The sequence below is a fragment of the Penaeus monodon genome, chromosome 17 (genome assembly GCF_015228065.2).
Source record: "Penaeus monodon isolate SGIC_2016 chromosome 17, NSTDA_Pmon_1, whole genome shotgun sequence".
Classification (NCBI taxonomy): Eukaryota; Metazoa; Arthropoda; class Malacostraca; order Decapoda; family Penaeidae; genus Penaeus; species Penaeus monodon.
In genome coordinates this window covers 4,996,913-5,011,912 of record NC_051402.1, presented here as the reverse complement: position 1 = coordinate 5,011,912, position 15,000 = coordinate 4,996,913, and the positions used below count along the sequence as shown (strand labels likewise).

The following is a 15,000-nucleotide window of genomic DNA, read 5'->3' as shown; positions in this document are numbered from 1 at the left end:
AACAGGAGATGCCCGCTCCGAAGAAAGCCCAGTGGCTCCATCAGCTTGACATTAGCGAGTCTCAGCATACTGATACTGGACCAGCTTTGCGCAGGACCCATCACGGGAATGAGAATGGGTGGGGGGAGGAAGGCAGGCTGAAGGGACTGGCCGATGTCGATGGAACAGTGGTCGAGGTTCAGGTCCTGGACTTTCCACGAGCTGAGCAGGTCCGTGAAGTAACGTGCAGCCTGGGCTTTGTCCTAAAGAAAGTGGGAACGTTGAGAGGGTTTTTTTTTTACTTTTATGTTCTCGGGAAAGGTAAGAAAGGAGAAGGAAGAAGTACAATATGAGTAAAGAGAGTGAAGAGAAGAGTGTGAAAGAAACGAAAAGGGTCTGGGAAACGACACGAGAAAGAGAGAGAGAGAGAGAGAGAGAGAGAGAGAGAGAGAGAGAGAGAGAGAGAGAGAGAGAGAGACAGAGAGAGAGACAGAGAGACAGAGAGAGAGAGAGAGAAGAGAGAGAGAGAGAGGAGAAAGAGATACAATGATAAAATTAACTTACAATGATAAAATTAAAGCACGTCTTTAAAATAATTTACGCTTGTTGAATCTACACGTATTAATAAAGTATTCTTAAATGATTCTCGAGGTAAAGATAAGTACATGGGAAAACCACGAAGAAAAAAAACACACCTGGGCAAAATAACAAATGAATATATCAATTTTCTAAAAATCTAAAAAAAAAAAAAATAATAATAATAATCAGAGAGCATTTTTTTTTAAATACCCCCCCCCAAAAAAAAAAAAAAAAAAAAAAAAAACACTACCAATCCTTGCCTTCACAATCCTTCTAACACACACTCACCTGTATAATAAAGGACCAGCGTGCTAAGGACAGCGTCTTAAGTGTAGTGTTATTCCTCAGCGCCGTACAAGCCAAGAAGAATGCGGTATCGGAGAGAACCACATGGCGAGAGTCGAGCTTCACTGTGGTAAGCGATGGAGACTGACCCAGGCCGAGCAGGACGGGCATGTAGCACTCGACCTGGGGAATAATGGTAATGGTAGTGGTGATGGTGATGGTGATGGTGATGGTGATGGTGATGGTGATGGTGATGGTAATGGTGGTGGTGATGGTAATGGTAATGGTGGTGGGGGTGGTGATGATAGTGATAGTGATGTGTTTTTTTCTACCATAGCATCAACACTGTAGAGTGTTTTACCATCCAACAACGTTGCATAATAATATTAACCCTAGTATGTCCCTATATAACCTTTGGGGAGTGTTTTATCATGCAACAAGGATACACGATAACATTAATCCCAGTCTAACCTTATATAACCCTTGGATACTATTAATCCCAGTCTGGTCTTATATAAACCCTTGGAGAGTGTTTTACAATTCAACGAGGATACACGATATGAATCCCAGTATGACCTTATATAATCCTTGGAGAGTATTTTTACAATGCAACGAGGATACATGACGATAATAATCCTAGTCTTCGGGAGTGTTTTGTCATGCAACAAAGATACGCAATAATATTAATCCCAGTCTGACCTTATATAATCCTTGGAGATTGAGACTGCTCAAGTGCTTTGTCTTCCTGATGGCATCTCCGAGACACACGAGGTCAGCTTTTGTGAGGTAGAGACAGGGGTCAGCCAGGGTCAGCTTCTGCACGCTGGTTTCCGGAAGGGCCGAGAAGAGGTCATGGAATATAGACTGGTGACCTCGTCCCATGCACAGCGGAAGGGGAAGCCTGACATCTTGGTCTGCATGAAAATTACGATTATGGAAGCGGATGGAAATTGCGATTATCCAAATGAATGAAAAATACGATGATAAAGACTGAATATAAAAAATATACGATGATTAAAGCGACTGAAACATACGATTACGAAAATGCATGAAATAATTTATAGAAACGTGTGGAATATATGTCTGAAAATCAATGAAAACTATGGTCATGAAAATGAATGAAAATATACGAAGAAATGTAAGTTATAAAAACAAAATAATGAAGTCGTGGATAAACTTTATGACAATATATTTACTATTTTTGCTGTTAAGTTAATAATTCACATGATACTATACTATATAGACGTAGCAGTGCGTTGAAAATGGAATGAAACATTGTCACAATAAGACAGGAAACTAAATCAACGAAAAAAAATTGCTTTAATATCAGAAGAGATAAAATACTTGATAATTATAATTAACCCATTCGGTCCTCTCCGTCTGAAGGGGAATCCAGTTATACCAGAAGCATTGTGAATATGTCTCTCGTCTTTATTATAGCAATCCATTCATTATATATATATACACAATGCACTTTTTCTATTACAGAGATAGTCAAAGATTAAAACACTTTAGGAATTATAATCAGGCTAATCAGAGAGAGAGAGAAAAAAATACGTGAGCCTATTTCGAACTTGCTTTACTTTGTCATCAATTACTCAGCAAACTTTTATAAGTAAGTCTTTTGTCAGCCAACCAAGAGAATTCTTTCAACTTCACGCGTGAACCACTCAAAAGTCGTCTTTTATTTAGTCTCTTTAGTCTGATTTGATCTCATAAATTCTTTTCAGGAATCAATAAACAGACATTTCTTAGCTTAATTCATTCCCTATCCAACCAACAAACGTCGTTTTATTTGGTCTCCTCTCTAATCAGACGTTTTATTTTAATTTCCTTACTAACCAATCGACAGACGGCTTCTATTCTAACCTCTTCCCTAACAAATCAACAGGGGTCTTTTAATCTAAGATCTTCAAAACAACCAATCACAGACTCCTTTTCATCCAACTGTCTTTCACAGCCAACCAGAAGACGCCTTTTAATCTCACTCTCTCCAAACAACCAATCAGCAGGCGTCTTTCAACCTACCCCTGACGAAACAGAAACCCTTAGCTCCGTGGATGAACTTGACGCCAGTCTTGAGAGGATCGTGAAACAGGTAACTCAGTTCTTTGGTTGGGTCCGGAAGAGTACATCCCTCTTGACTTTCTTGGGCCTGGGGAGAAGTGAAAGTAGATTAAAGAAATGCATAGTGACGGCAATGAATGGGTATAAAAACGAAATCAAATTAGGTACAGCATGTTGATATGAAATTGAATAATGAATAAAGAAGAAAAAGACGCATTAGGTAAAAAAATATTATAACAAATTACATTATATTACATAACCTAGTAATTTTCACTTAAACCAAAGTTATAAAACGTACAAAAAACAGACTTACTCCAAAACATTAGAACCAAAAAATCAAATAAAACATTCATCTGGAATATAAAAATAAATAAAAACACAAAAAAGCCCACAAAAAGTAATAAATAAAGAAAAATAAGAAAAACAGACAAAGAAAAAAAAACGCTTCACTCAAACACACACACACACACACACACACACACACACACACACACACAAACACACACACACACAAACACACACACACACACACACACAAACACAAACACACACACAAACACACACACAAAATCATTACAGAAAAAGCAAGACTTACAGTTTGATTAAAGGCATCCTGACTCTTTCTGTTTGCATACGTGGACATGCGAATCAGCTCCATCTTCATGTGCGTTGGCGTGTAATCTCTGCTCATGAAGACGCTCGTGTCATGTTGCAGCTGAGCTCTGTTCATGGACACTGCAATGAGGATGTAGTAAGTAGCTTTTTTGGAGATTTACTGATGATATTCTTTAGTCTTTTTGAAAAATCTTGTGTGTGTGTGTGTGTGTGTGTGTGTGTGTGTGTGTGTGTGTGTGTGTGTGTGTGTGTGTGTGTGTGTGTGTGTGTGTGTGTGTGTGTGTGTGTGTGTGTGTGTGCGTGTGTGCGTGTGTGTGTGTGTGCGTGTGTGTGTGTGCGTGTGTGTGTGTGTGTGTGTGTGTTTATATGTGTTAATTTATTTATGTGGGTGTGTGTTTATGTGTGTATATATGTATCTACCTATTCAGGTATAAAGATAATTAGAATATATAAGAGACATATATACATACATCCCTACAGACAAACCGAAACACGCACAAAAAAAAGAAAAAAAAAACAGACATTCACAACAGGCAGTCTCACACCCCCGCCGCCATTACTTACAATGCAGCTTATGGAGATTTTTATTTTTCTTCAGCAGCTCCACCAGACTCTTGAAGCCCTGGCGCCCGTGGACGAGGCCGGTGAGCTGCAGTTCCTTGAGCTTGGGCGAGTCGTTCCTCAGGCGGTCGCACAGGTTGTGGAGGGCGTCGTCGTCGAGGAACATGTCAAGTCGTAGCACCTCCAGGGCTTCGAGGGCCTTCTGTGGGAGGGTGGAGGGGGAGCTAGTGTTAGTTTTCTCTCTCTCTCTCTCTCTCTCTCTCTCTCTCTCTCTCTCTCTCTCTCTCTCTCTCTCTCTCTCTCTCTCTCTCTCTCTCTCTCTCTCTCTCTCTCTCTCTCTGTGGGTGGGAGGGTGGAGGGGGAGGTAGTGTTAATTTTTTTTTCTCTTTATGTTGGTGGGTGGAGGGGGAGGGGGATAGTAGTGTTAGTATATTTTTTCTATTATTTATTTATTTATTTTTCATTATTTCTTTCTTTTTTCTTTCTTTCTTTTTTCTTTATTTTTATTTTTCTTGTGGAGGAAGGAGGGAGGGAGGGAGAAAGAGAGAGAAAAAGACAGAGAGAAAGAGAGAGAGAGAGACTAAGAGAGAGATATATAGAGAGAAAGAGACTAAGAGAGAGAGAGACAAAGACATAGACGGACAGACAGATAGAGACAGACAGACAGAGACATCCAGACAGACGGAAGCAGACTGAACGGGAGTCGGAGAGCAACGTATTCCAGCAGGTTCTTACCCTCCCCGAGTTGCATGTTGCCTCCGCGACCGCTTGCACAAGACTAGACGAGACCTTCCCGTTGAGAACGTTCATATTCAGCTCCTTTATCTCGAGCTCTTTCAGGTTCTCCTTCTCGAGCGCTTCCTTGAAGTGCGAGAAGAAGAGTTTGATCTTCGACTCGGAGAAAGGTTCGCCGTCCTGCGTGGCCCGAACCCTTATCATGGAGATGCTCTTGTTCCTTCGGAGAGCGCTGAAGAACTGCCGGTAGAGCTCCGGACTCGCCTCGTTGAAGGAGCTCTCCTGGTCCGGGTTGTTGCTCTTGATGCGCCACACCAGCTCGAGGTTCTTGAGCATGTGGAACTTCTGGTCGAGAATGGAGCTCCAGCCCTCGAAGTCGACCTCGCTGGTGTAGACGCGGTGGTAGTCGCGGTCGAGCAGCCTGGCGACGGCGCGGCAGTTGTCCGGCGTCGTCCCGGCTTCTCGGAGGAGCATCAGGATCTCCTGGTCCTTCATGTGTCGGAAATCCTGCTGCCGCTTGCCCTCCAGCGCCAGGTGGGCTCGCTTCCCGAGGACCCCGACCATGAACTTGAGGACGTGCTCGTGGCGGTAGATGGCCGTGAAATCCTTGTGTTCTCGTCGGTCCCGCTCGATAGTGTCGGCCATGTACAGGCCGGCGAGATATTCCAGGAATATCTTATGAACGGGTTTGTAGAACTTTTTGCGTCCGTACACGTGGTTCTCACTGTCACTCGACAAAAATCCTAGTGGCACCAGGAGAGAAAAGTTTTCTATTTGCTTCTCACTGAAGCGCGTCTTATCCGTCTTGAGCGCCTCCATGCACAGTTTGCCAAAGCTAAGAAACTTCTCCTGGTACTCCGGCGGAAACGCCTCGATGTTCCCGTCGCCCGATCCCGCGTTCCCGTCGGTCGCGCCCTTGTTGTTGTTCCACTTGATGAGGCACAGCATGATCTTGAACATCATGTCGGACAGCTTCTCGGGCAGCTTGGCGACGCTCCTCTCCGAGTCGTAGAGCATGCAGAGCAGCACGCAGAACAGGGGCCTCTTGGCCAGCTTCCGGTACTTGTAATCGCGCTCGATGATCTGCTTCAGCATCCGGCCACATTCCTCCTCGTTCGAGAGCCGGAAGTACTTGCCGATGAACTCCATCATCTGCTCCTCGCTGAAGCCCTTGACGATCGTCCGTTGGAAGATGGTCTTGAGGACGTCCGGACGCGAAGTCACGACCACTTTGCTCTTCTGGAAGTCGCGGTACCGAAGCAGGTTCTGAATCTCGCCCTCGTCGTTCTTGTTGAGCTCGTCGTAGCCGTCCAGGATGAACAGAACCTGCTCCTCGTTGTTCTTGCAATACTCCCACACCTTCTTGAATCTGCAAAGCACGGGGGGATACGACTGGTAAACCACGCCTCCGTCTTGACTCAGTGGCAGTAAAAATGTGTGCAAACATAAATTCAGTAAAAGGTGAAGCAACATCTTTTAATAAAGTTACTCTGTGTATAATGAGTGTTTCTGAGAGTCAGAGAGAGAGACAGAGACGGAAAGAGAGAGGAAAGGGAGAGAGGCAGAGAAATGCTTCTTAGGAAGCATTTTTGGCCAATTCCAGAAATTCTTATGATTACCATTACTAATATAATTATCACCGATATTAATAGAATCATTATCATAGTCTTTACCTTTTATCGTTATCATTACTATTAGTAGTGATTATTATTGTTGTTCGTAGTGTTGTTGTTTTTGTAATAATTTCTTTGTCAATATTATTTTCTCATTAATTTCATCGCCATCACCATTATCCCCAACGATAATCATTAACATCAATATCATCGTTATCACTACCATCATCATTATTACCATTATCTTTACCATTAGCTTCATCACTTAAACACCACTACTACCATGATTACCCCCAACATCATTACTAAAAAATAAAATAGTAAATAAAAACACAACCAAACAGCCATACGTACCGAAAGTGGCTAGACCATGAAAAACGAATAAGTAAATAAACCAACAAACAAACAAATAAAAAAAAACAGACACATACTAAACAGAGAAACACACCATAAACCATAAAAAAAGCACACAACCCAAGAGGCAATCATATTCCCTCAACCGCCCAAAAGCGTCCCAAAAGCGTCATGAAACCGTCCCAAAACGCGGCCAAAACCGTCCTAGAGCTGTTCCAAAAGCATCCCAAATCCTCCCCAAGACGCGCTCAAAACCCCCAAAAGCGTCCTAAACAGTCCCAAAACCCGCCTAAAACCGTCCTAAACCGTCCCAAAACGCGCCCAAAACCTGTCCCCAAAAACCCGTCCCCAAAACGCACCCCAAAAACCCCCCAAAACGCACCCCGAAAAAAAACGTCCCCAAAAATCGCACCCCAAAAACGCACCCCAAAAACCCTCCCCCCGAAACCGTCACTCACTTTTCATCGAAACCCGAAGGCAAAAGCTCCTCCTTGATGTACTGCTCGAGGCTGCCCTTGAAGTCCCGCAGGAAGATGAGGAAGACGAACTTGAACTGCTGGAGGCTCTTCTCGTTGGCCCAGTCGATCGCCATCTTGAGTGCCAGCAGCGTCTTGCCCATCCCAGGCTCCCCCTCCACCAGGAACTTCGTCTGCAGAAGGGGAGGGAGGAGTTAGAAGATAGGTGACTACTGTAGGTGGTGATGGAGATGGGGATAGTGACGGTGACGGTGGTGGGGGTGGTAGGGGTGGGGAGGTGGAGGTGGTGGTGGTATTGTTGGTGGAGGAAGTGGGGAGGTGGTGGGGGGGTGGGGGTAGGGTGGTGGGGGTGGGGGTGGTGGTGGTGGTTTTGACTGCGATGATGGTGTTGATGTGTGAGTGTGTAAAAGGGAGGGAGAAGAAGTCAAGAGGGTAGGATTGAGAATTATAGGAAGGTTGAGAGAGAAATATGAGCAGTGAGTGAGGCAGAGACAGATTGAGAGAGATTGAGAAAGAGAGGGAGGGAGGAGAGAGAGAGAGAGAGAGAGAGAAGAGAGAGAGAGTGGAGAGAGAGAGGAGAGAGAGAGGAGAGAGAGAAGAGAGAGAGAGAGAGAGAGAAAGAGAAAGAGAGAGAATAGAGAGAGAAGAGAGAAGGAGAGAGAGAGAGAGGAGAGAGAGAGAGGAGAGAGGAGAGAGAGAGAGAGAAGAGAGAGAAGAGAAGAGAGAGAAAGAGAAGAGAGACAGAAGAGAAAGAGAGAGGAGAGGAGAGAGAGAGAGAGAGAGAGAGAGAGAGAGAGAGAGGAGGAGGAGGATGGGAAAGAAAAACAAACCAAACAAGGAAAAAGACAAATGCAAACAGCAAGAAAATAGGATAAGACAGAGGAAACAGGAGAATGAGAAAGAATTCGAAAAAGGGCAAAAAATTTTGTTGGCAAATGACGATACGTTATTGTCTTTTGTGCGCAACTAACGTAATATTTTTTTTCTGACAGTTTGACCTTTACCTCTTAGCATATTTATCTTCATAAATCTCGTTTCATATACCGTTATTAATAGCAGCATTATCCTTTTGTTTTTGATAATGCTCTTTTATTGCTATTATCACTGTTAATACTACCATTGAAACTGTTAATAATATTTCAATTATAATTATGCCTATCATCCTTATCGATTCATCGCCATTATCATCCTCATTCTCATCACCATTATCATCATCATCATCACCATTATCATCATCATCATCATCATCATCATCATCATCATCATCATAATCCTCCTCCTCCTCCTCCTTTTCATCATCATCATCATCATCATCACCATTACCATTAAAATCAATACCATCATCCTTTTCATCATCCTCATCCTCATCCTCATGCTTATCATCATCATCATCATTGGTACTACCACAGTGCAGTTGCTCACTGCTATTACTATAATAATAATAATAATAATAATAATAATAATAATAATAATAATAATAATAATAATAAAACAATAATAATAATAACAATAATAATAACAATAATAATAATGATGATGATAATAATAACAACAGTAACAATAATAAAGAAAGAAATGGGTGAGTACATAAGAGCTACCATTCATTCACTCAAATTCATACATCGACAAAAAAAAAAAAAAAAAAAAAAAAAAAAATATATAATATATATATATATATATATATATATATATATATATATATATATATATATATATATAAAAATTAAAAATCCACATCCAAAAAACGTAACCCAATCCAACCAAAAATCCACCGAACTCAATCAAGGATCAAGGCAAAAGTTGCTCGAATCCAACCGAAGCACTGATCCACCACCGACGCGAACCCCCGAACCGAAGCTTTGATTCCTCCGCCCCCCTTGCTTACCTCTTCCTCGCTGATCAGATCCTTCACGAGGTCCACTGCCTGGCTTGTCTGTTTACCCTGCTTGTCCACGGCCAGGATGCGGGAGTTGGTGTAGAATTCGTTCATGGGGATGGCCTGGTGTCCCTTCAGCCACGGCAGGAGCGAGGTCTTCGTTTGGGTTCGATAGACGGTGGCCAGCTTCCCCCGAACCTCCGCCAGGGTGGAGTCGATGTTGGCTGCGTGAGGTTCAACGTGGCGGTGCTGCAAAGTGCAGGGGTGGGGTTAGTTACTTAGATATTTAGCTTATTTACTTACAGTTTTCTTTAATTCGTTTCTTTCTTCTTCTTTCTATTTCTCTTTTCATTTCTTGTTTTTATTTTTTTATTATTTTAACATTTTTTTTAATTAGGAGTGAAAACGTCTTTTTGTTATGAGGAAACTTTTTGCAATGCCTATCTCAGGTTCATGAATTTAAGTGGATATCTAAATCGAATTTGTGGCATGCACTTGAAGATATGGGCAAATTTCCTCTGTTACGTTCTCTCTCGCTCACTCTATATCTATCCAACTCTCTTGCTCTGTATCTATCTATCTACTATCTATCCTTATCTATCTATCTTTATCTCTCTATCTGTCTGTCTGTCTATCTCGCTCTCTCCCTTTCTCTCGTTCTCTCTCCCTTTCTCTCCCTTTTTCTCCCTTTCTCTCGCTCTCTCCCGCTCGCTCTCTCTCTCTCTCTCTCTCTCTCTCTCTCTCTCTCTCTCTCTCTCTCTCTCTCTCTCTCTCTCTCTCTCTCACTCCCTTCCTCCCTTTTTCTCGATCTCCCATTTTCTATCTCCTTTTTTCCTCTCCTATTTTCTCTGTCTCCCTTTTTCTCGATCTCCCCTTTTTCTTTCTCTCTTTTTCTTTCTCCCTTTTTCTCTCTCTTCCTTTTTTCCCTCTCGCCCTTTCTCTCTCTCTTTTGCTCTCTTTCTCCCTTTCGTTCTTTCCTCTTACTCTCTCTCTCTCCCTTCTCTCTATCTCTATCTATCTATCTATCTATCTATATAATATATATATATATATATATATATATATATCCACTCTCACTCTCACTCTCACTCTCTCTCTTCTCTTACTCTTCTCTTCTCTTCTCTTCTCTCTCTCTCTCTCTCTCTCTTTCTCCTCTCTCTCTTCTCTCTCTCTCTCTTCTCTCTCTTCTTTCACTCTCCTTCCTCTCCTCTTCCTCTCTCTCTCCTCTCTCTCTCTCTCTCTCTCTTCTTCTCTACCATCTGCCTCTCCCTCTATAATAATAACATCAAATATCAACATACAAAACAACACACAACCCTCCTCCTACCCATATATATATATATATATATATATATATATATATATATATATATATATATATATATATATATATACAAGACCAAACTAAGCTCTCAAAAGCAAGCCAAGAATCATAAAGCAAATGCCCTCATCATGTAATCAAAGCAAATAAACACAGGCAGGAGCAGAAGGCAACAGTCTGCGGCAAACGACCTTGACGTTACCACACTCAAGGTCACGTGCGGCCTTGCCTCCCCGCCGCCCAGGCACTAACTAACAACAACAGCGTCAAGTTATCGTTTATGGACCATTCTCTCATTTCTCTCTCATTCTCATTTTTCTTGAAATTTTGTCAGTCGTGTATTCGTATTTAAGGGGTTGCGTTTCGTTGATAGAATGCACGTTATTTGAGAGGATAGATTTATATAATTCAGCCTATGGAATTTCCCCCGTGTAGGCATATAGGTATATTTCTCTGGTTTACCACATCCTATCATTAAGCCAAAGATGGTAATTTGGAGACCTTTTTTTGTGTGTGCGGGGTGGGGTGGGGCGGGGCGGTGAGGGAGTCTCATTCTTCCCAATGTTCATATTAGTTAACAAAAGGTAATTTATTATCATTCATCTTCGAGCAGTTTCTTAAAATCATCAGATGTTTCATTATTCTAACAATGTGATTTTTTTTTTTTTTTTTTTTTTTTTTACCATGGGACCATTAATATTCAGTAAACACAAAAACATACACATGACTGAAACTAAATCAATTTCCTGAACTACTTGAAAATCACGCTTTGTCTTGTCCGGCCATTTGAAGGCTACATGTACATTAATATTTATGAATTTAATACATACAAACACACACACACACACACACACACAAGATATAAAAACATATAATACACAACACATTTATGTATCTACTATGTATGGTCAAACCAATAGTATGTAAGGGATAAAATAGAGAGATATATTACTAAAAGGGCCATGATACACATAATAATAAATTAATATCATCTGACCACGCTCATAATTAATACGTTAAAATATAATATATATATGTATATATATATATATATATATATAATATATATATATATATATATATATATATATATATATATATATATATATATATATATTATATATATATATTATATATATAATATATATATATATATATATTAATATATATATATATAATATATATATATATATATATATATATATATATATATATATATATATATTATTATATATATACATATATAATATATTATATATATATTATATATATATATATATACTCTGGCATTAATGTCTACTGGCTGCTTAATTACACCGAAAAGAAGCCAAAAATCACAAGCAGTGCAACGCCGTTGAGGTCCCGATGCCCCTACCTCGTGGGGCTCATTGCAGCGGATGACGACCTGCGTTCCCACCACGACGTTGTCTGGGTCACTGATGTTGACCTGGCTCGTGGGCGTGGTGACCGTGGGCAGGTTGATCCGACTGGCAGGGGCGGCCATGGCACTTGCCAGAGGGTGGCTCATGCTAAGCTGGCTGTTGGTCTGGCTGAGCATGGGCGAGGGCATGGGGATGTTGAGCACGCCCGCCCCCTGCTGAACACCCATCGCCGTGGCCATCGAGATCTGGTGGGGGGACATCACGGGGCTCGTGAGGCCGTACGAGGACACGGGGATGGGCGTGGACTGGGACTTGATGACGGGGCTGTGCGGCCGGCACATCATAGGGATCGCCGCCGCCTGAGCCGCATGCTGTGCCTTGTTTATGTTGAGGTGGAGAGGGTGGCCCCTGGCGCCGCCGCGGGAATCCGACGTCGAAGCCTCTGCGCTCCCGCCCGGCGTCTCCGCCTTCGGACTCATGATGTTGATGATGTTGGGGACGGCCTCCGTCAGCGGTGACGAGATGTTATACACTTCTTTTGTGCCGAAAACCACCTCATTCGTGGACTTGATGTTTACTTCGGCATGTCTCATGTCGACGCCCGTTAACATGGGCTGCCCTGCCTCATCCTCGTCGTCGTCGTCGTCGTCGGGATGGAAGAGCTCATCGTCTTCGGGCTGGAAGCGCTCGTCATCGCCCGGGTACTCCGAAGGGTCCTGCTGGTCGGAGGAGGAAAAGGAACCCTGCTGGCGAACACGCGAGTCGCTGTCTGCATCACCGCATCGGCGCTGAAGGTCGCCCACGCACACGGTCTCCTGCTCCGAAAACGAGATCGAGCGTTCGGATGCCGAGGCCGAGGAGAGCAGTGACGACACCGACGACTGCGAAGGCAAGCGCTCCGGCCGCTTGGCCTGCGCCGTCTCTGCACATACCTCGCCCGCTTGTGAATGACGGACGTCGAAGTTTATTTTAGGATCACCATTTACTAGCGCATGCAAATCCCTGGAACGGGCTTCTTTCGGCGCAGAGGAAAAGTTCTTGGCCTCATTAATATTTCCTTGGCAAGAGTTGCTAAATCCATTCATAGTTACGGTTCGCACGTCACAGCCTCTCGGCAGGGCGATGTCCTCGAGCACCGTGGGCACTTTGGTTGAACGGACGTCTTCCATAAAATTCGTACTAACAAAGTCGCCCCCATTTTCCATACACATGTACCCGGGCGACTGGCGGCTCACTGTACTGAAATCCATCTCGATTTCTAGCACCTGCGAATGCACGCGTCAATCACATGAAGTCCTTCAAGACAAAAGCTCCGCGTCGCCCACAGGCATGGAGAGCAGTGCTAGCGAACGAGGCGAAAGGAAGGTAAAAGCCTCCCTCGGCCAGCCTCCATTATAGCGCCTCCTCTCGCGTCATAGTGACCTGCAAATAGAAAAGAAAAACGTGTTGAAAAAAAAAATATATATCACTGAAAGCACTTGCGTAATTCCAATTAATCAGTTAAGTTAGAACAACAACCGAACATTTATATGGAAATAGTCCACGTAGTAAATAGATTTCAAGATCTGGAAACATAAATTCCTTGTAGGGTGGTGTTGCCCATATTGCTGATGTATAAAAAGTTGTAAACATCCTAATTTGCATTTGCCATTTGCAAACAGAAATGCAGAAATATTGCGATCATAATGTGGTATTGCAAAACCTGTTTTACGTATAAGAGTTATTGGTAGAACTTAAGAATTGATGTTTGTTGCTTCCTACTTCAAGACCGGAAGTCACAAAGACAACTGTTTTTTTGTCATCCTCCTTTGTTACATCACATCACGCAACCTACTTAGAACTTACTTAAGCTAAGATTTAAGACTAAATCGCTATTCTCCCTGGAAAGTTTACGTCTTGTTATGTATAAAGTATTAAGCATAAAAAAAGAAAAAAAGAAAAAAGTTGGTCACTTTGATTTCATGTTAGATGCTATTTCTCTCCAGAATTTTTTTTTCTTTTTTTTTTCGTTTATACACAGTGCTTCATTTGTCATATTAATAAAATCGAGTAGTTTTTTTATCGCCATTATAAAATACTGATGGCGGATGATTAACAATATTATGAACTTTACCTTTAATTCCCGTTTTTTTCCTTCTTTTTTATGGCTAACTCATTTCCAAATATCGCCAGAAAGAAATTACCCTTTTTTAATTTATTTTAATAAGTCACGAGTAGCAGCAAAAAATGACACAGAAAATCCCTCAACGGAAACTGAGTCCCAAATTCTACTGAACAGTGATAATAATCATTTTGTCAAAGATGAATATATTTACAAGTTGGCAACTTCCTCCGAGTCGTCACTGAAGGTTACCAGTTAGGATTTAGAGCGCATCATTTTCATTCTTCCACGCCATTCATTATCCTTCGTTTTACTTCTCTTTTATCTTCGTTCCTACTATCTCTATCTCTCTTCGTTCTTACTATCTTCTCTTCGTTCATATTCTCTTATCTTTCGTTATTAATTCTCCTTTTTCGTCTTATTCTTCTTTCTCTGTTCTTACTTCTCTTTCTCTTCGTTCTTACTTCTCATCTTTCATAATTCGTTTATTTACTCTCTCTTTCTCTTTTCTTCACTTCTCTCTTTCTCTTCGTTTCTTACTTCTCTCTTTCTCTTCGTTTCTTACTTCTCTCTTTCTCTTTTCCTCGTACTTTGTCTTGATATTTTATTCCCTGTCTACTTTCGTTTTCCATCTTCATAGTAATAATAATGACAATGGTGATGAGGATGATGAAAACAATTTTTTATTATGTATAGAAAAGGGGAAAAGATATAAACTAATAAAGGAAAGGGTAAAGGAGAAAAAACAGAAAAAGACACAAAGAGACACAGACGAACAGACAAAATGACAAGACAGACGTGAAAAAATAATCAAACAGAAAAAGAAAAAAATAATATAAACGGGGAGAGATAATCAAATTGACGAATATCACAAGCAAAACAAAAAGTAAATTAACTCATACAAAAAAAAAAAAAAAAAAAAAAAAAACATGACAAACAAGACGGAAAAAAAAACACACACGCACGAGCACACACACACACACACACACACACACACACACACACACACACACACACACACACATACACACACACACACACACACACACACACACA

General features: G+C 41.7%; 1 protein-coding gene across 1 annotated transcript in view; it reads right to left on the bottom strand.

Moving 5' to 3' along the window:
• The window catches only part of LOC119583495, a 54,787-nt gene that overhangs the window by 1,961 nt on the left and 37,826 nt on the right, over positions 1-15,000 (bottom strand). Inside the window, exons 2-11 of the mRNA XM_037932007.1 lie at positions 11,837-13,265; positions 9,150-9,389; positions 7,247-7,437; positions 4,822-6,190; positions 4,090-4,288; positions 3,506-3,645; positions 2,872-2,998; positions 1,543-1,757; positions 847-1,026; positions 1-242 (exon numbers count right to left, since the gene is read on the bottom strand). The exon at positions 1-242 is cut by the window's left edge and continues 24 nt beyond it. Coding sequence (XP_037787935.1) covers positions 1-242; positions 847-1,026; positions 1,543-1,757; positions 2,872-2,998; positions 3,506-3,645; positions 4,090-4,288; positions 4,822-6,190; positions 7,247-7,437; positions 9,150-9,389; positions 11,837-13,093 — 4,160 coding nt within the window. The 5' untranslated portion in view covers positions 13,094-13,265. The remainder of the gene's footprint in view (positions 243-846; positions 1,027-1,542; positions 1,758-2,871; positions 2,999-3,505; positions 3,646-4,089; positions 4,289-4,821; positions 6,191-7,246; positions 7,438-9,149; positions 9,390-11,836; positions 13,266-15,000) is intronic.